General features: G+C 32.3%; 1 protein-coding gene across 2 annotated transcripts in view; it reads right to left on the bottom strand.

The window, feature by feature from the left end:
- Positions 1-23,427, bottom strand: part of EPHA3 (EPH receptor A3) — a 361,979-nt gene that overhangs the window by 325,022 nt on the left and 13,530 nt on the right. For both annotated transcript variants that reach the window (XM_019629966.1, XM_019629967.1), the window contains exon 2: positions 17,502-17,566. In XM_019629966.1, coding sequence (XP_019485511.1) covers positions 17,502-17,566 — 65 coding nt within the window. The remainder of the gene's footprint in view (positions 1-17,501; positions 17,567-23,427) is intronic.

Here is a 23,427-nt window from a genome sequence, read left to right as displayed (position 1 = left end):
ATTCTAATGTATATGTGACTTACGTGTGTTGTGTTGACTCTGATCATTCATTGAACTAGAGATAGGATTTGGTATTGTAATCAGATAAAGCAGACAACACATGGATACAGATGAATATGAACATCATAATGATGATGATTACTTTTGTGATCCTGAGAAAAATGAATTAAAACACCCAGGAATGTTATGTGAAATACATAAACAAAGCTACTTTACAATCTCAAGGTGGGGTAGAAGCCTTTATCCAATGAAGAATCCCTTTAAATATTTTTAAACAAAAAAAATATTGTTTAAAAACAATATTGTCTTTTAAAATAGTTTTTCAGCATGGGACATCTATGATTTTAAAAACAAAAGTCCGACTTTCAGCCTCCTGTAACTGCCACTCACTGTTTTTAAGGGTGTAGGTAGATTGATCACTGCAAATAGAATTTGGAAGAAGAATTTTTATTCTTGAGCCTCAAGATACACCAGACTATGGGATGGATTGGCTAATTTTATGTATTAATATTTAATTTCTATATATTAAATTTCTACTATTTCTAATATGATATTTATATACAGAATGCAGAATGTGTATGTGTTTACACATACCCATAATAGACTCATGTTAAGTTCTTCCACAATAATATACGGTTGGTATATTAGTTAGTAGTTATGTTCTACTGGTAGTGATGGGACCTGGAAAATCCTCATTAACATACAAGATCTAATTTTCCAACATAAAGAGTTTGAAGTAGGCAGTTTACAGGTACTATGGCAACTCGCTCCCATCATCAGTGACCCAGGCTCCACCCAGCTCTTTCCTACACCACCACCCCCCGTTTTTGTGGTTCTCATCCTAATATGACAAGATGGCTGCTGCCACGCCAGTCACTCCCCAAATGCAAGATTTCCTGTACAGCATCTTCTTAGAAGCCCCACACCCCTGCTTACATCACATTAGTCAAAACTTTGTCATATAGACATACTTCGATTTGATTCAAGCTGGGAAATGTATTCTTTTTGTAGGATACAGTGGCAGTCTGAATAAAATATGGATTCTTCTCATTAGAAAAAAAGGATTAAATAGAATTTGGAGGAGGCAATTGGACATAAATGATTTTCAGTGGCACACAACCCGGCCATGATACCTTGATCTACCCCTCTACTGCTTTTATGAATCAATTGTCCCATTCCCCTTATAATAATAATTTGTTCATAATATTTCTCTCATTACCAAGGTTAAATCATTGAGCATGTCTTCTCCCACGGGTTTCAGTCCTTAGTATAACACAGGAAAATGTGTTATAACTTGTTCAAATTTATAAGGAGCAAATCCCACACTAAAAACATCAAATTTATGAATGTCCTACAGGTACATATGATGCATTGTTCTGCCTCTATCAATATGCATTCTGATTGTTTTATATGAAGTAGTTAATTAATCATATGGAAAAATCTTAATACATATTAAACAAATTGATACCTGGTAAACATTTCAGTAACATAGAATGTTACATGATCTGTTATCAATATTTTGAAGCTTTCTCAAAGGTGTGTATATGCATTTGGGGAAGTTACATGAGTTTTCAAATTGTGAAAATAACCATTGGTCATAACATGGCCAATGGGCATAAATGAAAATGACCATTGTTCATAAAATGACTGTCTATTATCTACACCAGGCGGTCTCCAAAATTAGGTACATGGGCCCCTGCTATAGATATTATATGTTTTAGCCTTTTTAATTTCTCCTTTTTTCAATATTTAATGTATATTATCTACCGATACCTATAAAATATTAAAAAGTTATACATACACTAAGAATGTGCCAAATTTTACTGTCCAAGTTTCCTGAAGAACACTGATGATTTTCCATTTGTTTAAAATTCAAGGCATTGATTCAATTGACCAAATATACCCCATAGAATTCTAGTTGTTTGTTATCACTTTGACTTTAGTATCAGCAGTGTCCAGTTGTATGATTGGATATAATTGGACTTGATAGGTGCTTAATTAATCATGAAGTCATTTGCATGGCACTGATACCCTTTAAGAGTCATGTGCTTTTCTATCCCAACTACTGGTGTCACTGAACAGAGCCAAGAATGTGGAAATGGATATACAACAACAGGTCCTTTGGAATATCTACTGCTTCTGGTAGGTTGCAGTCATACTGGAGAACAAGCTGATATTGGTATACAAGAAACCATTTTGGTGCCTTTACTTGTAAACTCTATTACACATTTTATTCGTATTACAAGGGCTGAGAAGATAACAGTAAAAATTACATAAAATTTCCTATTAATTAAATCAACCACCTCTCCTTTGTCTATCACATATTCACACCAGTAATTTTCGTTTTGCATTTAAAGCGCTTCTTATGACTTCTTAAATTTTATAAAGATAAAGATATATAACTTTTGTATTTTCTGTAGGGTTTCTATACTGCCTTTTCTTATTCTTCCTATGCATTTAATGTGGGTAGTTTTTAAATAAGGACACATGATTAGTGCCTGATGGATGATATAGTACTTCTTTATAAGTTTCAATGGTTTTCTATTTCTGAAAAGGAAATCCATAAGAGAACTGATATTTCAAAATAGTACTTGTTCTATCTTCAGATTAGTGCCTTAAAAATTGGCTGACATTGCCTCAATAAGTAGGATGTTTTCATTAACTATTTACAGAACGAATGAATGCTTTTCAAAGGCAAAAGTTCATGCAACCTTTAAGTTTGTGTCTGTAAAATCATGTCAGACATACTTGGTTTCAGGTTGAAACCAATATTGCACAAAATCCACTGAAGTATAGAATACCTTATCATTGTTTTGGCATGGTTTTCTCCATTTCAACAGACTCCTGGTGTGCTATGGGCTCTGCTGCCATTTCTCTGTCTCTTTTAAAGAACTAGGATGCTTGATTAGAATGTGCTGGCTTTAAAATGTACATTTTGTCATTCTAGCTTTCTGTGACTCAGTACTTTTAGGTCCCAATATTGTTGTAGGTTTTTACAATTACTTTATAACATATTGTTACTCCGATTAAACCATATTTTCTATTTGCAACTATCTAACTTAGTTAGTTCCTGGGAAGGATAGTGATTTATTCTCTCTCTTTCTAGGCTAAAGTGCCAGTGACATGAATTGAAAATAACTAGATATGCAAACCTGAAACTAATAAAGTAAATAAATAAATAAATGAATAAATAAATAAATAAATAAATAAGTATCTATAAAAAAAGAAAAGAACCTGACGCATGCACCAATGGTTTCAATAAGTAAAACGACAAACAAAACTTTCTGGAGATGTGTAGGTTGAAAAACCAGTATCAGAATGAATTGATCCTGAAAGGATATTCTAAAAAGATATTCTAATATTCTAAAAGTTATGCATGACTTTTTTAATGCATGCTATACCTAATTTAAAAAGCATTACTTTGACCATTTCAATCTCTGAAAATAAATAAGTAAATAAATAAATAAATAAATAAATAAATAAACCTAGAGAAAATTAAATTTAAATTCATTTTGGCTTGTTTCATGAAAAATGGAAACATTTTGTATAACTTTTGATGTTGACATGTAATGTTAATTTATTCATAAATTATTTTCATGTGCTCTTAAATAAAATTTACTTTACACTTCTTGTCTCTTTTCCTCATAAGTTAAAATTTTAAACCCAGTGAGAGAGATAAAGAGAGGAGTTTTTCTTTTAAAACAGTAAATCCATAGCCACTAGAACCCACCATCCTTTAGACACTTTAAAAACAAGTACTTGAATAAGTTCTTATCTTTATCGTAATCCTTTTATCAACTTTCTTATATGTCTATGTTTTCATTTTAATATATATTTTCGTTTTCCAATAAAAAATAAACACAAATAATTTTTACAAATGTAACATCTAATCATCTCAGTATTTTACAAAGAAAAATTGAATCCTGAAAGAAAAACTATCTGGTGACATTCCCTAAGGCTCTCATTTAAATTCTATTTTAAATTTTGTTTTATTTTCTAATTATCTCCTCTTAGTCTATCACATATCATGATTCTTTTCTATAATATTTGTTCAAAAATTTCCTGTTTTACATTGTAAATGCCATATAACATAAAATCAATAATGGGATAAAAAAAACTTTACCTTTTGTTTCTATATACCCTCTACTGCCAAAATACTCATAGATGGAGCTGCCAAAACTTTAAAAGTACATTATATCACTTCTACAACTGCCTGTGGTCTTGTACTTAAAAATTTAGTTTTTATAGCTTTTATATTTCTCTGTACTTTAGAAATCATTCCCAATAGTGAGGCAATGATACAGAATTTCAAATACCAAAATAACATATAATATACCACTGGGTAGGTTATGATATGTCTTATAGATAGAGGTATGTGTGTGTGCATATATAAACATGAATATGGATATGTGTGTGTGTGTGTGTGTATATATATATATATATACACACACACACACACACACACACACACACACACACACACACATACATACATACACACATACACACATACATACATATGGAGGGTGCCAAAAAAGTGTATATGCATTTTAAGAAAAGAAAAAGCTGTATTAAAATTGTAATACTCAATATGTAGTCACTTTTAACTTCTGCTATTACAAGAGGTGCTCAAAGTGATTACCATCAGCATCTAGGCACTTCTGATTATGACGAACTACTGCTACATAGTAACATCTCTTAAAATGTGTACACATTCTTTTGGCACCTTCTGCAAATAGAAACATTTTGTGTAACTTTTGATGTGTGTGTGTGACAATAACAGTGTATCTAAAAAATATATTCTTAATCTTAACTGACCATCTAGTCTCAATCTTAACTGACTATGCATATCTACAACACGAGAATAGATCACATCTCTCCTTTTAAATCATGTAACTTTTATCCCCTAAAGTTTCATAAAATCAAGCAATTCAGATGTATTTGCAGGTAAATCCTTTAGTGTTGAGTTGGGACATTGTTTCTCAAAGTATAGGCCTTGGACCAGCACCATTAACAATACAATCCATAACTATAGGTGTGGTGCCCTACAGTTGATTCTGATGCATTCTAAAATTTGAGAAACTTTGAATTAGGAGAAGCTAAAATACACATCAGTCATTATCAATCACACAAATAATATCATAGAAATTAAACTTTAATTCTCCATCTACTTTCTGCCTATATCCAATGGACACCATTCTTATAGGACATCATAAGTGACCCAGTATCTATCACCTTCCTTCTATGCCCTGCCAGATATCTTTCTTGGATGACCATAATAAATGAACCCTTCTTTGCACCTCTTGCCTAAGTCACAGAGTAAACTTTCTAATTCCTACACTGCTTAACAATTTCCCATTAAGAGAACCTAAAACCCTTGACATGGAGTACAAGGCTCTATAATTCAGTCTATAATTCTTTTTTAACTTGAAAAATTCCATCACTCACTTCTTCTCCACCTATTTCAGATGGCATGGGCTGTTTTTCTCTCAACATACTCTGCTGTTTTATAGTCTGTGCTTTGTGCGTGCGCTCCCAGTCACCTATACTTCGTACATTCTTACTTATCTTTAAAGCTTCAAAACCTCTCGATATAATTTTCCCTGACTCATGTAAAGCAGAGCTGATGACACACTCTGAGTGATATTATTAATGACTGTCATTGTATTGTGGTTGCTGGTGGATGGATTCGTCTCTTTCACCAAGCTGTAAGCTTCCCAAGGAAATATCTTCCTTACCTCTCTTACAAGAGGCAGTATGGAGTAGTGGTGATATACATAATGTAAGGAATCAGACTGCCTGGTTTCCATTTCTGACTCTGACACTTGCTGGGTGTATGATCTTGTTCAAGTTATTTAAATTCTTTGGCCATCACTTTCTACTTCTATAAAATGAGAGTACACCTGCATAGAACTGTTGTGAGAATAAAATGAGTTGGTACATGGAAAATATTAGAAATATATCATAGCACATTGTAGAAATATTAGCTGTTCATATTGTTTGTATCTGCACTGTCTATGGTAGTGCCAGCACATAGTAGGAGCTCAAGCATTTATTGAACAACAGGATAAATTAATTCCAATATACTAAAGATTTTACAAAACCTTTTTATGCTGCATAAACTATTCAGAGCTCAGTAGATTTTGGAAACTAATATTACCCCCATATACTTTTTCCCCCAGAATAATGCTATCACTCTTAGTCCTCCCACCAAATGTTTACCACGCCTGAAATTTTCTTTGAATTAATACCATTTATTTCAGAAAATAAAAATTATTTATTTTAGAAGGGGTGACCACTATGGTAAATTTAACCAGAAATAATTTGGGGTTATACAAGTCTTGTATTATTTTTTACATTTTAGTTAGCAAAATTTGATGAAGAACTAACTTGTTACCTTAATTTGTAATTATCAAATTATTTTTACGTTTACAAAAGTATGACACATATTTCTGTAAAAAGCATCCAGTAAAATAATGACTGAATTTGAGCAGTTCAGAAGAAAAGACAATAAAACTAACAATTTGGAAACAATTTAAATCTTGAATAGGATTTATTAGCTAAAATAGAATGCATCTAACCTTTCTGGTTTGGAACTATTCACATTAAATAGTTCATTTTTAATGTGAACTATTATTTTTAAAAATATCTCAAAACATTTATTGTTTCTTATGAAAACTAAAAGTAGATAAGATTTGTTTCAGTTATAAGCTAACATTTAAAAATACTCTTTTAATGCAAGTACATTTAGATTTATATTTCAATCTAAGGTAAAATCAATTTTTAGTTGTCATGGAATGAGTTAAGAATCTTTAGTCATCAAGTGACAACTCAGTCCCCAGATCATAAATCAAGCTGTGATGAGGGGATATGTATACACAAGAAATGAAAGCTAATAATAATCCTATATAACCCAATTTTCCTCCTGGGCTTATGAAAGATCAGCATTTTTCAACAGCTGAGAAAAGTAGCTCTATGTTGACTGATGTATCCCAAGACTTGGCTACTTTTTAGGGTGCTGTAAGGCATGACACTCAGACAAAATCGTACTGAAATTCTATGAAGTATAGTGTGTTAAAAATTAAATCACATTATCTTGAATCCTTCCTTGGTACTTTCCACAGAGCAAGACAGAGAGGATTAATGAAAAGACCACTGAACTCAGACCCAAAAAGCAAAGATATGACCTTAAGCAAGTCATGAATACTCCCCAAGCTTTAGCTGCTTTTCTACATAATTAAAGTATAGCACTCTGTAATTTCTAAAATCTCTGCTGGTTCTAAAATCAATTACTTACATATACTTTACAACTCCAAATAAGATAAAATTTTGCTGCCCTTAATGATAAATGAAACAATTGTATCAATTAACATTTTCACAAAATTCTACAGTTATTTTTTTGGTTTATTACTACATTGTTGTTTACTGCCTTTCCAATACTCAGGAGAATAGGCAAATTTAAGTCAAAATTATACCACTTATTCTACTTTAAAAAATGACCACCCAGCACATCCATCCAATGTGAAGCATAGAGATGACAATGATATTAGGGCACAGTTTACAGAATTGATTCATATTATCCACAAGCTTTAAACTCCATTGCAGACTTTTAAGTAAACCCATAAAATTTATAGCTACCCACTTTCTTGATTTCCATGTCCTGAAATAAGTATCTAAGTGTAGACTGGGAGTTAAGTTTCTTTGAAACCATCATATTGCATCTCTTCTCTCTTCCTGCACTGGCTGAATCTCACTGGTTGTTGGATCCCTGGTTTTGTCACTTCATGTTGTGAAAGGAGATTACTGTTTACATTTTTCTAAAGTTTAGCTTATCCTTAACCTCAGGCCCCAAAGAACATTGACTGCTATTGTCCTACAGAAGGGAAATTTGATTACTTTTACTGTTAAGTACATCTTATGCCCTCTTTTTTTTTTGCTTTGTCTTCCTTAGTTTACTCGGTAACTTTTGTTTCTACTGAGGTCCCAAATGTCTCACCACTTAGTCAATTTACCAAATTTGGCTTCTCTTTATTTTATGACTTTATTATAAAAATGATCTGTTAATTCAAAAAATTTGATTCTTTTTAAAAATGGTCTCTCCTTGGAGTGTTAGCAAGACAGTAACAAAATCAACCTTTGCAAAATCATTAAGCTATATAACCAAAGGAATAGATGGTGGATCCTAGTTTCCTATAATTTCCTATAACCTATCATGGATCATGGAAACTTTATAATTATAAAGTTTCCAATTGCTTTTTTTATTACTAAATTTATTGGGTGACAATGGTTAGTAAAATAACATGGGTTTCAAGTGTCAATTCTATAATACATCATCTATATATTGCATTGTGTGTTCACCACCCAGAGTGAGTTCTTTTTCCTTCACCATACATTTGACCCTGTTTACCAACTGCTTTTTCTCACTCCTGTCTGTTCTTCAAATACAACATCCTCCATAATCACCTGGTTAAAATATTGCCTTTGAATGATGTCCAATATCTTTAGTGAGGCACATAAAATTCATTATAAACTGATCTGTGTAACTTTCAAGGAACATCTCATAGTTATTTCTCAGAGAACCCTATATTCTGGTAACTCGATGGGGAATGTTCATATTACTTAAATCTGTTTCCCTATCACTTAATTCATGTTTTTTCTAGACTTTTTTGTTTTAATGTCACTGTTTTATCATGAGCAATAGGTGCCAGATTTATAAATATCTTCAGTACATGGAATTATGAGTTTATACATATAGTATAAACTCAACTCCAAGATTACATGAGAGAAAAATGATGATTCTGTGATGATTCTCAATTCCAGGTACTAATTGCTAAGAATAGATGCTTTGAATCATTGGTAAAATACCTGATTTCTCTTGTTCTGTGTTTATTGTATAATCCTAATCTTAAAAACATCCAGAAGCTATATTAATCATGCACAGGGCTGTATTAAGTAACAGGTTGCAGTGAACCACACACTGTATCAAGCAGCAGGTAAATGCCTTTGGAAGTGATGCATGCCTTGTTGCAGCAATAATGATTTTCTAGCATAGTGATTCCTAAAATGAGCAATATTAGAATCACAGGGAGGGTCTGTGAAACAGCAGGCTTCTGGCCCCACCCCAGGATTTCTCATGTAGTCGGTTTACGTTGAAAACTCAGGATTTGCATTTTTAACAACTGTTGATTACAAAAATAAAAAGTAATCAGAATGAGTAAAAATAACTTATAAACTTAGGCTACTCAGAAAATCAAGTACCCTACCCCTCTGATATTGTCTCTCTTAGGTCTCATGGAGAGGGGATAAATGATTTTAGCAACTCCCAAGACCTCAGACACCACATTGATAAAGTTTTTATTTATGTAATACTTCCTGAATAAAGTGAGGACACTAAAAAAAAAAGCAAACAAGCAAACAAACAAGCAAACAAAAAAACCAACAAAAACCTGACGGTAGTCAATGAGCTATTAAGGTTGAAGAAATACCTCAGGTAGTTTTTAATGTAAATATTACAATGTCAAAATGTTTTGGGGACCACAAGTTATCATTTGGGACATGGGAGAGTGAGTTAAAAAGTGTTTCACACCATATTCTTTACAGGCAAATTTTAATTTTTAAAAAATTTTTTTCAAAAGAAATTAACCACCAGAGACTAATAATCCTAAGGGTCAAAACCATGAACTTCTGAAATGAAAAAATAAAGGAGAAAAACAAATGAGCAAATCTTTGGGCAATTATTATTTTTATAAATTCCAATCAAAATTATACTTAAAAGAATGACAGGATTAGGGCTCATTTGCATTGGAGTATATACTCATATATTGTATTTATATCTTATATTCAAACTAAAACTTGGAAGCTTGAAAACACAGTGTTCATTCTAAGTAAACTCTTAAAATAGTAAAGGAACTGGACATTCCTTAGCAATATGGAAACTGATATTCAGTCTGGTATATGCTATTTTGCACAGGTTTTAACAAATTTAATGTATAATGAATTGAGTGTGAAAGCCAGTTTTTAAAGTTTCATATTTATAATTTTGGCTTTTATTTTAATAACCACTCCTTTTTGAAAAGAAAGTACATTTATCTGAAGTTGCATAAAGTAACAAAATTTAGTAACAAAAGTTATTTTTTTAACAAATGCTATCAATACGAGAAACCACGAGAAGCACAATTTTGTCTGATTAAATTTTTTTAAGTTACTTTAAAAAGCAAATAAGAAATGATCATATTGAATTTATGAACTATTTAAACATTCAAAATAGAAATAAAAATTACTTGAATATATCTTAGCTTTTTATTTAAATTTATAGTTACTGCATGTTAAGTGAGGGTCATATAGCACAAACGAATTTATGAGCAAAGTTGAGCTAAATGAAACCTATCCAAATGTGTTTCAAGTCTCCTCTGTTTTAAATCCCACAAAGCTGTACATCAAAGTAAAAGAAGCAAAGTACATTACATGTCATATTTTAAAAATTCTATTCCATCCCCCAAAATATAAACATTATTTTGATGCAGACAGCAAGATTCACATAGAAATACACAATGTTAGCAAGAGAAAAATGGTTTCTGTTTGTTTGAAACACTGATAAAAATTCTATTAAAACAAATACTAGATAACATTTTAATTTTAAAAAGTTAAATGTTGTTAGAATAAGTGCTAACTTTGCTGGTTTCTACCACTCATCCACATATATCCTTCTTTTACAGTGCATTTTAAGTCAAGGTTAAAAATACTGTAAAACTTTGCCATGTTTTTCTAATTTGATCAGACATCCTTCCTTGAAAGGTCAGCACAATAGGTGAAAGTGATATATGTAAAGTATGTAGCATCGTTCATTCTAGGCAGAAAAATTTCAAATGACCAAGAATCACATATCACATGTGTCAAAAATGTGATTTTTCTTGGGTCGACTATTCAGCATGTGAAGCAGAATTTGGACTGTGGCTCATAAAAGCAGAATCCCAGGTGGTTATTGTTGACACCCAGTTGTCAAAATACTCTTCCTACATTTCAGACACTATTTGCAAAGTGAAAGCTAGAAATCCATCCAGTGAATAAGACTTTTAGAAACCAGACTACACGAACAGCAATAATTCCAATATTGAAGGTAAATTATTACATTACACTGGAGGACAGAAAAGCAATGACATGTAATTATTACATTACACTGGAGGACAGAAAAGCAATGACTTGTTTTTAGAGAGTTATTATTTTTTTTTATTTCCATTAATTATTTTTATTTATTTATTTATTTATTTATTTCCATTAATCTCTCTAATTCATTCAATTCTAAACATTTCTATTTTCAGTTAAATGGAATTTATTTGCAGGAATCTGGATTTTTGCCCTTAGACAACAATCAATATAATTTTCAATATGGAGCTTTTGCTAGCTTGTTTTCTTTTCAGTAAATTTCCAATTCATAGGCTGCCACTATTTTCTAAATACATTTAAATAGCTCTTTTAGTATAAAAAATAACATATTATAATTACTATAGCTACAGTTATATATCTACATATTATATGTGTATAGAATACATGTATATGTACATACATAATGCATACATGTAGTACATATATATTATAATTTCACTTAACTTTATGCCATTCAAAAGTGAGTGGAATCATTAACAGACACCATTTAAAATAACAAATTAGAAATGATCAAATTTTTCTCAACAAACAGAAAATCAGTGTTAACTTACTTATCCTTCCTTGTTTTGGAAAGCTTTTATTATTCATCTATTCAAGTAATTTTAATTTATGGACAGCTAATTCAGGAACTCAAAGTGAGGAGAATAAAAAATAGAATTTCATGAAAAGGGAACTGGCATCAAAGAGCTTTCAGTTTCCTGGTTGAGATAATATCAATGAAATAATTTTATTAATATATAGTTACAAGTTATTGAGGTATAACAATGAGCAAGGTAGATGAGTTTAACAGGTGTTATGTGCTAGTCTGAAGGTGGCAGGAGGGTGCATATCAGAGTCAGGTCTCACTGAAGGAGAAATACTAATATTCTGGGGAAATTCCCATTACTTAAAATTTTTAAATAAATAAACTACCCAACAATCTTATTTTGACTCTTTCGATGCAAAATGTAGTTCAGGATTATGTGCGAATTTTAGTCTGCTCTCATGCAATGGAATAACAGTCCTGTGATGCTAACGGAAACATTTTGGACTCTTAATCGAGACAGGGGTGTGCTGGCACTTTAGGAGATATTATCAATTTTTTTTCTCCTAAATCCAAATTCAAGACATCAAGTGTAGACTGATATTTAAAGACATGAATTTTGCAAAAGATTTTAGGTTAGGATGGGAGAATCTCAAAACTTATCTAAGAATAAGACATGATTTTTGTATCGCTCTTTTACCTGCATTATCATCTATATAGACTATACATATATATGTACATATATATTCATAGATATATAGAAACATTTCATTTGCTCAAATCTCATTTTCTCTAAAGTGCTGTGACATTGGAATGCCTGTTACTTCTTTTTTTAAAGTAAGGATAAATGTTAAAGAAGGTTAATTGGCCTGCATCATGTCATACAGCAATAAACAGTAGAGCGAGAATTTTAATGCACATGTTCTGATTCTTAACTTATTCTATGCCACTACTCTACCTAATACCTTTGACATCATTTGTGCTAGCGTACAAAAAAGATAACTTGGGAAAATACAAATAACATTGTGGAATACAATTGTGCATTGCCCATAGCCTTCATTTAGAAATTAAGATATTTGTCCAGAAGATAAAGCAGCATATTTTATGAGAATGACTTTAATTTGCAAGTATGAGAGTTACTAAGAAGAGTGGCTTACACCAGGGAAATGCATTCTTTCAGGTAACTCAATGGTTCCAAGATAACAGAGTTCCAGGCTGGTTTCCCTAATGCTCATTGGGCCCCACCTTTCAGGTCATTAGGAGAGGGCAGGTGCTCCAGATACTGGGCCTCCACAGAGCAAGCTCAGAAGCATAAAGTAAGTACTCATCTTCTCCCCATCTCTTTTTATCAGGAGGAAACCTTTCCCAGGAGTCACTGGATATTCAGCTCCAGTCTCATCGACTTTACTTACTCTTGCCTAAACAAATCTCTGGCAAAAAGACTACACTTATCATGATTAGCTCCAGATAAAAGGACATTCACCCCACAGAGTGGCAGACGGAGCACATGAGAAGGTGAAAACCAGAAAAATATCGGTGTTCCCTTCCCATGGAAAAGCAAGAGAACAGTGGGTGGGAATCGAAAGGGTCTGAATTTGCCAAGAGTGTTTTTTATTTAAATATTTTAATCACTAAAACACCAACAAATATCTAAGGAAAACTTCAGAGAAAAAAAAAATCTAAAAGATATGCAAAAAAGGAGGAAGGTAGAAAATAAAATAACTCCACAATTGCTAATTTTGAGACGTCTTTCTACCATCCACAGATATACATGAATAACTCATTTCAGGCTGTTCTTTTCATGCATTCTCCCAACTTTCTAGTAATTCTCTTCTTATTAGAATTTCTTTAATTAAGTGAATCAAAGCTCATGATTCCTTTGTTTTACTCAATCAGCATATAATACTATCTTAAGGCAAACCTATGTAGCTGTACCTCCCTCTGATCTGTCGTCTGTACTGATACCTAGACTAGGAAAGTTTATTCGGTTGATTGAAATTATCAGTCAATCAATATATTTAAGTACCTAGTCGTGTGTAAATAAAAGATTTTTCTAGGTTGTAACCCAGCAATATATGAGGACTTCTATATGTATTTGTCCTCTAAATCAAAAGGATGTGTAAAATATTGAATTATTTGCTGAAATTTCTGAAGATAGTTAAGCCCAGAATTGAACTATAATTCCTAGTTTATAGGGGCAGAGAAGGTAATTGCTGTGTCCACTTTACTAAAATGAACAAACTTAGTGGTAGAAAATATTCATGTAAAACAAAAAACCTCTATTATTGAAAAATAAATTGCTGTTCATGACCCCCTAATATTTCAGTTTACGTTTTTAAGTGTTCATTTCATTATTTTCATTTAGAGAAAACCCAAGTTTCATTAAATTTCTTCCCAATACTTGAGAACAAAAAGAGAAAAAAAAAAAGTATACATGAAGGAATGAGCCACTCTTGGCCATTTTTCCCCAAATATATTCATTTTCTATACTCAGGTGATATAATCATTCCATGAAAAAAACGTTTTTCAAATTTGGAATGAATCATTTGTGTGTTTTTTAAAATTTATATTTTAACACATTTCTCATGGAAAAACGCGTTGACCTTAAAAAAGCTGCTTGTAGTCTCCCAGGATCTTTGTAGTGACCACAGCTTCTTAATGGAGCACCATCATTCATCCCCTAAATAAAGTTTTCTCAGCCTAGGCACTGTCATTTTGGACCAGATCATTCTGTGTTGTGGGAGGCTTCCTGTTCATTGTTAAGATGTTTATTGGCACCCTTGGTCTTCCTACTAGATGCCAGTAGTGCCCTGCCGCCCCAGTTGTGACAATCAACAAGATCTCCAAACACTGCCAAATTTCCTCACAGGGGAAACTCAAAATCACCTCCCTCCTCATCACATTGGGAACCATTGCCCTACATCAAAAGAACAGCATTGTCCCTGCCATTTGCGACAACATGAATGGACTTGGAGTGCATTATGCTAAGTGAAATAAGCCAGAGAAACAAATACTGTGTGATCTCGCTGATATTTGGAATCTAAAAAAACAGTCAAACTCATAGAATGGGAAATAGAAAAGAGATCGCGAGGGGCGGGGAGGTGGGAGGAAATAGGGCGGGGTTGGTAAAAGAATACTAACTTTCAGTTATATGATAAATAAGAGAAAAAAGAGCAGCTTTTCAATGATTCAATATGGTGTGACACTGTTGTTATACTTTTTTTCTAGAGTTTGCATTCATATCTTATTAACCTAAAAACAGATGCACTGCTATTTATTAGGCTTAATTAATTAAAACAATCACAAGTTTAAAGTTGTTTCCAGCTATTCCATGTCATTTTTTATGGAACAGCTTGCAGCAATGATACCACAACATTCATCTATCCTTGTCATATTGAAAATGGCAACAATTAGGCATTAAAATAATTAACTGAATCTAAAAGAACAAGCAATTGTACAAGCAAGGATGTTAAATCCCAAACCTAAATTGGCTCTGCAGTGCTTTCACTCAAGAATGTCATCAATTTCTCAAAAACAAATGAATATTAATCTAACATTTTCTAAATTAGCACTATTTATCTCCTCATGGACATTGTGATTAACATAATATAGAGAGAACATTTACAGGAAAAATACACTACTACACTTCAGCACAGGACAATAATTCACATATTCGATTTTTTTTTTTCTTTTAGCTTTGGGGTCTTGAGGTGTTATACATGTCATAACCTGTTGGGAAGATTTTGGTTTTTCTCCCTGCAAGTTTTAATGATAAGCTTGGAGAGCTAGGCCCGCTGTTTCAGGCTATTTATTGCGTTGGAAAGAGCGAAGGCGCAGCTGCAAGAAGATCACCCAGGAAGGCAAGGAAGAGGCGCCCAAGAGCCTGAGGTCTGCGCTCTGAGGCGACTGCAAGCCAAAGGAGAAACTAGAAACTGTTCACAGAGAAAACCAGAAGAGATTCCTGGGCAAAAACAAGGTAGGAAATTGAATGAGAGATGGAAAGAATCGAGGAATAAATTATACTGAAGAGTGTTTCTTACACTTATCGTGCTTAGGGATCCCCTGGGGACCATATTAAGGTGTAGGTTCTGAAGCAGTAAGCCTGGGTGAGGCCTGAAAGCCTGCATTTCTCAGCATCTCCCAGGTGTTGATGTAGCTAGTTGGTGCATGTACCACGACTGGTGTGGCAGGGTTCTAGAACACCCCCTCCCCCAACATAGCTCTGGAAGTAGAAGTGCCAACTTTGTTTCATCACAAAATCTATGAGATTGACAAAATGAAATAAATACATTTCTCAAATTGTCAATATATAGAAATGTGTTTTGTTTTATTTATATCATCTTTTTAAAAAATGAGGTATACCGTGATTTTTATATATAAGTTAATTTCTTGTTGTTTTTTTTAAAAAAATACACATATAAGTATTAGTAAAATGTCACTACATTTTTTTTTTTTTTTTGCTTTTTGTATACCCTTAGGAAGCAGGTTTCTGTGAGATAGTGCCTGATAGAGTAATGACAAACTCAAATCTCTAAAATCAAAATTAAAGTTAGGTTTGACCTTTGGATGATTAGTTTTACATGTTTTTTCTAGCTTTATCCTGAGTTTTGATTCACTCTTTATGACGGCCCAGGATGTGCTTTTATCCCAATCATTTGAATCTTTTTACACCTATGGAAAAACCAAATCCTGGCTTACTTCATCCTTTCCTCTCTGATGCAACTAACCATGACTTGATTATGTGATAGGTTTTGGCATTGTGTCAATGTCAAGGTGTACCAGGAAGAGAAACAGATACAAACATGACAGATAGATGAAGTATCCCTGATGTAAAACATCCGTTGGTGTAGAAGTTGATAGTACCATAAAAATTAGTATGTTTAGACACAAAAATCTAAAGATTGAGCGCCAATACTAAGTGGAAGTAATTATAACCTTTTTAAAAAGAGGACCAGTGTAGAAGAAGGAAAACGGATACAAAAATTTGCTCCTATCACAAATATTTCAAAGTAACAGTTGGAATTTTCTACAAGCTATGCTTGGAAACTAAAAAGGCATGTTTAGGCATTTTTTACACAATCTGTAGGAACAAGAATTCTCCAAACATATGACTTTTTTATTTTTATTGTTTTCTGAAAGAACAAAAGGAAAATTTTCTCACACAAAAGGCTTATCATAAACATTCAGGCCATTAAAATGTCACACGCCTTAGTAATTTGTGTCTGGATTGGTAAAGAATTAGAGGTATGCAAAAAGCTTAACATTTAAAAGCATCCAGGTTTTTCCTAAATAAAATCCCAACTGATAAACTGTACTAGACAAGTTGAAGACATTTTAAGCAAAGAAATTAAGGCAACGCAGGATTATACTTTTGACAAATGTATCCTAGTCTACTTAGAACCCGTCACTAAGATTTATTTTAAGGTTACAACTCTGGAAGCTCCCATTTCCAAATTTATACTTTCTACATTACTTAAACTTTAGAATGTGTTCTCAATTCACTTATCTGATCATATCAGACAAAAAAATGTTAGATGGTCACACTTAGCTTGTCTGCATCATGTTAGTAATAATTAAGCTGTTTAGTTATCAATTAAACGATTGATAAATTCAGAAGTAAAAAAAAAACTTCAAAATTCTCAGCAGTTTCATTGGACACAAATATTAGGCTGTTAGTCCATGTATTAAATGCACTGATAAGCATGTCACGAGGAGTACAGGAGTTTGCTTTAGAGAACACACCAGTATTTCCTTCTACTCTCTAAGAAAGGCAATGGACAAACCATGTTCCCTTTCAATAGTTTACTGAACTCACCCCATGTGATGGATAAGAGATCCAGCCCAGCTCCCCTTGAATTGTTTTTGAATCCAGTAGATTGACTAAAAGAAAACACAAATACACAAACACAGTTAGGAGGAATAAATTCTTTCTCTTTGCCTTTTTCAAGTTAATGTTGTCTGCTATTGTTGGTGGTATAATAATATCAACATATTCAAAACACATAACTTTTCATTCTCATTAGATCTGTGAGTATAAGAAAAGAATTCACAAAAGAAAAGCAACCACAGGGAAAGGTAAGGGATGGAAAGTTTCTGTGGTTTTTCTAACTGTTTATGTTTGTTTACAAAAATGGGTTAATAGTCAATACATTGATTTTTTCTTACAGATTACAGATTTAAAGAGGAAACAATAAAAATTCAAAATAAGAATAATGCTTACATGAAATCAAAATAACTGTAGCAACCATTACATTTGATAAATTGACACACAATTTCATCATAAATTCATTTTTTAAGTATGCTTCCATAGTGAATCAATATTTATGTTTGTGCATATTTGATATGACATCTTCAAATTATTCCTGGCCAATCCTAAACATATTCTGTAATGCGTTTTTTTAATACTGTATAAGTTGTCTACTTATATGTGAAAAAATGCTTATCTATTAATATGAGGAGAAACCAAAGCAAAAATATATTTTATCATATTGCTTGTGTAAATCTTTACTTGTTTACATAAGGTATTGTTACCCAAAGGCTTTAATGATTTTATTTAGAACTTTGTTACTTATTAAGACATCTGCTGTCTGATGAATAATAAAATATAACACGAATGTGGTTGCAATATGAATATATTATTAAAAGAGAAAAACAAATGCTTTATTTTCAACACAGTATTAATTTGTAATGGGTTGGAAATTAATAAATGAAGAGATACTTCAGGCTTAATTAATAACAAACGGCTCACTTTGATTTGTGACCTGTTAAATAATGGAAACTATGGCTTAACTGTCTCGTTCTTCTAAATTTGAAAACAATCTCACTATTGACTGATGGAAGATGTACAAGAAATTTACATAAAATACGTATGTGTTATTAACATGAACCAGAGCATGTGAATCAATAACTACTATAAGAGAGAGTTATTTTCCAGGATTCCATGTATTCACAAATCAAAATAGAATTGTAATACATGCATATACAACACATCCATGCATTGTGAATAATGTGTGTCCTGATGCATGGAAAGCACCACCCTTCCTTTAATCATCTTAATTGGTTTCATACAAAGGAAACATGAACCTTATAAAATATTAGGAAAAAGAAATAATATATTTGATAGATATTAGAATTCTAATTTTTCAAGTGTTGCATTTTAAGAAAGATATTTGGTTATCTGGTTAGATGATAAGTATGAGAAAGTCTCCTGGTCATTAAGTTAAAAAGATAAAACTCTCAGAGTTAGATTATCTAAGTTTTGGTAGTGAAAGAAACACATAAACTCAATGTATTACACTGGAATTCCTTAATGATTAAAGTCTTTTCTCACAATAAATTTATCCCAACTATAAGTAATTATATTTAGATAAGAGAGGAAGATAGTTGGATCAGCATGGATTGATCACACAGTGTAATTTCTGCAATGAAATTATTTCCCAGGATATCAGTTTGAAAATTAACAGTATGCTTAATTATATTAAAATTATCTCTCAAAAATGATTTTTAAGAAACCTCTACCAATTAATCAATGTTACAGATATTTCAGATTAATCAATGTTAAAAAAATTTTGAAAATATGAGAATACATCCTCAATTTGAAAGTATGGTACCAACATCTATTCTGATAAAGACATACCTAGCTTAATTGTTGGTTCTAACCCAGTCATCAGTTGACTTCTTTGAGTTTTCCATAGGATTTTCATAGTAGAATTTACAGTCCCATATTCATAAATCATTAGATCACATTTGCAGTATATTTAAGGGTTTAAATGGTTCAGTGTATTTTTGTGTGTATGTAACGATTGAATATGATGAATACATGTCATTCCTCATGCTAAGATGAATGACTGATTTAATTTTAATGTTAGTAACCAGAGGAAAAAAGTTTTTGAGGTAAAGAAGCTATGAATGTTGTCTCCATTTAGGAAATTATTCATTGGAAGGAAGGTGGTAACTAAAGAACTACTGTATTTCCCCAGGTATAAGACGCTCCCATGTATAAGACGCACCTTAATTTTGGAGCCCGAAATTTGAAAAAAAATGTATTACATAAAGTTATTGAACTCAAGTTTTATTCATCATAAAATTCATACAACTCCTCATCACTGTCAAAACTCCCAACCATTAGCTTGTCCTCTTCTGTGTCTGATGACGAATCACTGTCTTCATATATTGCCTCTCATGGCCTTCTTCTGCTGTGGCGTTTTCAGTAGGGTTTTTTCTTCCCCTAGCCAGTCTCGGATTGTTTTCTCAGTTGGAGGAGGACCAAACTTACGTTCAGCAGCACTATTTCCATTCACTTTTGCAAACTGGATCACTTTTAACTTGAATTCAGCACTGTACGAAAATCTTTTCTGAGCCATTTCTGGGCAGAACGTGGCAAAACGTAACCTACCATAGTATACTGGTAACAAGTGCGAAACAATGAGCGCAGAGACAACAAGCGCGAAAAAGCAGGAAATGCAAGTAAAAAAATCTACAACCACTGTATAAGACACACCCTGTATTTAGACCCCAAATTTTTTGAAAAAAGGGTGCATCTTATACATGGGGAAATACAGTAAATACCCTTAAGTTTTCTCAGATGATAATGATGAGGAAAAGAACTGGGCTAATCATCAGCATTTGGTTTCTACTCAAAGGAGAATAGCTAAACCAACAAGAACTGTATCACACTGTCAATTAAAATAAGTGTAATAGATTAAATGTACTGCATTTACTCAGAAATTAAATTTTTAGTGCACTCCATTTAGCAGGAATGATGACAACACAATTAGCAGCATTACTCATGATTCTGATTCTGTGTCTATCAAACATAATTATATCGGCCCTAGCTATTTCACAATGCTGCTTTGATGATCAAATAAAATAAATGCATTTAAAGCCACTGACTTTATAACATGCTATACAGATTCGGTGTTCTTGTAAAGTTAGTTCATTAACAGCAGTTCCATTTTGGCTTCAGAATTATATTTATAATCAGCAATCTCTATATGACCTAATAGAGAAGACTACTGGCATCGAAACAGTTTTTGAAAGCATTTATTTTGAGTTTTTAAGGTGCCTTTTGTTTATAGCCAAACAAGAACAACACGATAAAAAATTCTAGCCACTTTAAAGTGAATGATTCCTAAACTGGGACTTTCATGCATTAAAACTTGTACTCTCTTGTGATATGTTGTATAGCAATATGAGTGTAGCATAATTGAGATAGAAGTAGAGAAAGTTAGTGGCATTTGAAGGTCAGCCTGTTGTGATTTCTCTGAACACATTGACTAAGTCTAACATTGCAGTACAACATCTTAAACCCCACACAGAAATAGACAAGAATTTGGTTATTAACGATTTCCTTTCCTAAAAAAAGATGTAGACCTGATCACAACCTTCCCTGTGGTGTTACTATTCAAATGCCAGGGCATATAGAAGTACAATGTACAAATATCATATTGTAGTCTGAGTTTTAATGACAGTTTGCAATATGGAAGGTTTATTTCAGTTGCTGAAAAATTTGAATTTGTAATTATGAATTTTAACAAACATGAGTTAGGAAGTTATTCTTAAGGGTAGGTGGGAAAGTATGGATGGGGATTTCCTTATTTGCCAAAGATATAAATTGTTCCGTACCAGATTTCATATTTTAACCATGTGATTTTCAAATATTTTGGGTTTATAACAGGAAACACATTTCATTAATTTCAGAATATTTCCTATTCAAAGAGCAATGTGACATACCTTAACTTCTTAAAGTGATTTAAATTGGACATATTTTTAAATATTGTGACTTTATTTAAATTGAGATATAAATAGGTGCTTTTTGACAAAATTGTTTTAAGAAATCACTGTCCGAAGTCTCGATGGATATGGTTCTGGGTTTCTTTCATACACTTTTTCTAGTTTTGTTGCTTTTAAATAGAAAAGATGTATGAATAGGTGAAGGAGTTTTCTTTCATGAAAATGACAAGGAAATTCTTAGTCAAACTCCTTGAGTTGGCTTTCAAGTGGGCACAACATGAGATATGTTGGACAAAAGAATTGTGGTATCTGATGGGAATTCAAAGGTACAGAATAAAGTAAAGGAATAAGAACAAACTATAAAGTAGTTCAAACTGGTTTGTAAGTACCTCGGGAAAGGAGGATATCTTGCTGCCACAAATCTTTACTGTCACTTCTCCCATTTAGTTGGATTACAGATTTAAGATGCTCAGAAATCTTGTTTTTGCTTCCTTTCCTATCCTCCATCATTATGGAGAGATACAATCAAATGTCCATTCCTTTACTCATTTGCATTTACAATGTCATGAAGAACCTCTACTAAGAATTTACAACATCTTCCCTTCTTACTAATAAATCTTTTATTATATTTTAAATATACTTTAAATGCATTTAAAGGGCACAGTTATTAAATAATTGTTTGAAAGAAATGTTCTCAGTGAAAACAGATTTAAATTTTCAGGTATACATTTCTTAAGTTTTCACTCTTAGAAAATCATTAACACACCTAGATTTTTTTCAAGGGTATTTCAAAGTTCTGACTCATAGTGACTATTTGTCCACTTAGAAAGACTGAGATTTAAGCATCGTATAGATTGCTTAAATGCTGCAAATAGCAGACAGTGCTTAAATAATTTTAAAAATTAAATACTACATTTGTTACTGAAGTGGAAGATAATTTCAATTATCTAATACCACATCACTATGCTTTGTGGTAGTGCTATGGTTGCATTTTATGAAAACATTGAGATATAAAAGAGTATCAAATAATCATTTCAAGGTGAACAGCAGGGTTTAATGGCTAAAGAATTTCTAACTGTTACAATAATAGACATTTTTAAAACAAAACCTTCAGCTATAAGATGCCTTAAAGCCAATTGCAAATAACTATAAAACCATTACTACAGAAAACAAACCCATGCTTTGATTACATCTTGCTTTTACTAAAGAATCATGACATTTCCTTTCCTGCTCACACCATCACTGTAATAGTCAAAGCCACATTTCTTATATATTACTTTATCATGTTCATCACTTTCTATTATGATAAAAAGAGTAACTGTGCTCTAGGTTACAGATAGCTGAAGGGACTTTCAGTCTGCTTCTAGGTTACACTTAAATATCACAAATAGAAGAAAATGATATAGCAAGTAATCGATTTTGTCCTCAGTATTGTAATTCTCTGTGTAGTACCTTGGTCAACCATAACATGGAATCCAGAAATCAAGATGTCTTTTCTGATGGGAATGCACCAAGCTTAGCTTCTCATTTTACTGTATATGCCAGGGTATGCCAGTGAGAAGACATTTAGAGAAGTCAAAGTTTTATTAATGTACTTATGTAGTTCCACGTCATTTTCATCTATTGTGATTACATACTCTTAGTTTAATTGCTTCTGTAGACTTTCTGTTTGTATGTATTTCTACCTAAACATAATGAAAACATTATTCAGTAGTTCTAGTTAGTATTGTATTTCATAGACTACAATTATAAAAAAATGTTTTTAGGCCATAAATGAAGTCAACTACAGGCATATCTCAGAGATATTGCGGGTTTCGTTCCAGACTACCACAATAAAGCGAGTAGTAATCTTTTGCTGGTGGAGAGTCTTGCCTTCAATTTGCAAAAAAATGCAACAAATGTGAAGTGCTACAAAACGAGGTATACCTGAACACTCTATTAACAGTATGCAGATAAAAATTCCTATAAACCATGTTAAATTTAACTCAACAGGCATTTTGTTCCCCAGA

This window comes from Hipposideros armiger, unplaced genomic scaffold (genome assembly GCF_001890085.2).
Source record: "Hipposideros armiger isolate ML-2016 unplaced genomic scaffold, ASM189008v1 scaffold_877, whole genome shotgun sequence".
In the NCBI taxonomy this organism is placed as follows: Eukaryota; Metazoa; Chordata; class Mammalia; order Chiroptera; family Hipposideridae; genus Hipposideros; species Hipposideros armiger.
This window is presented reverse-complemented; position numbering and strand designations above follow the sequence as displayed.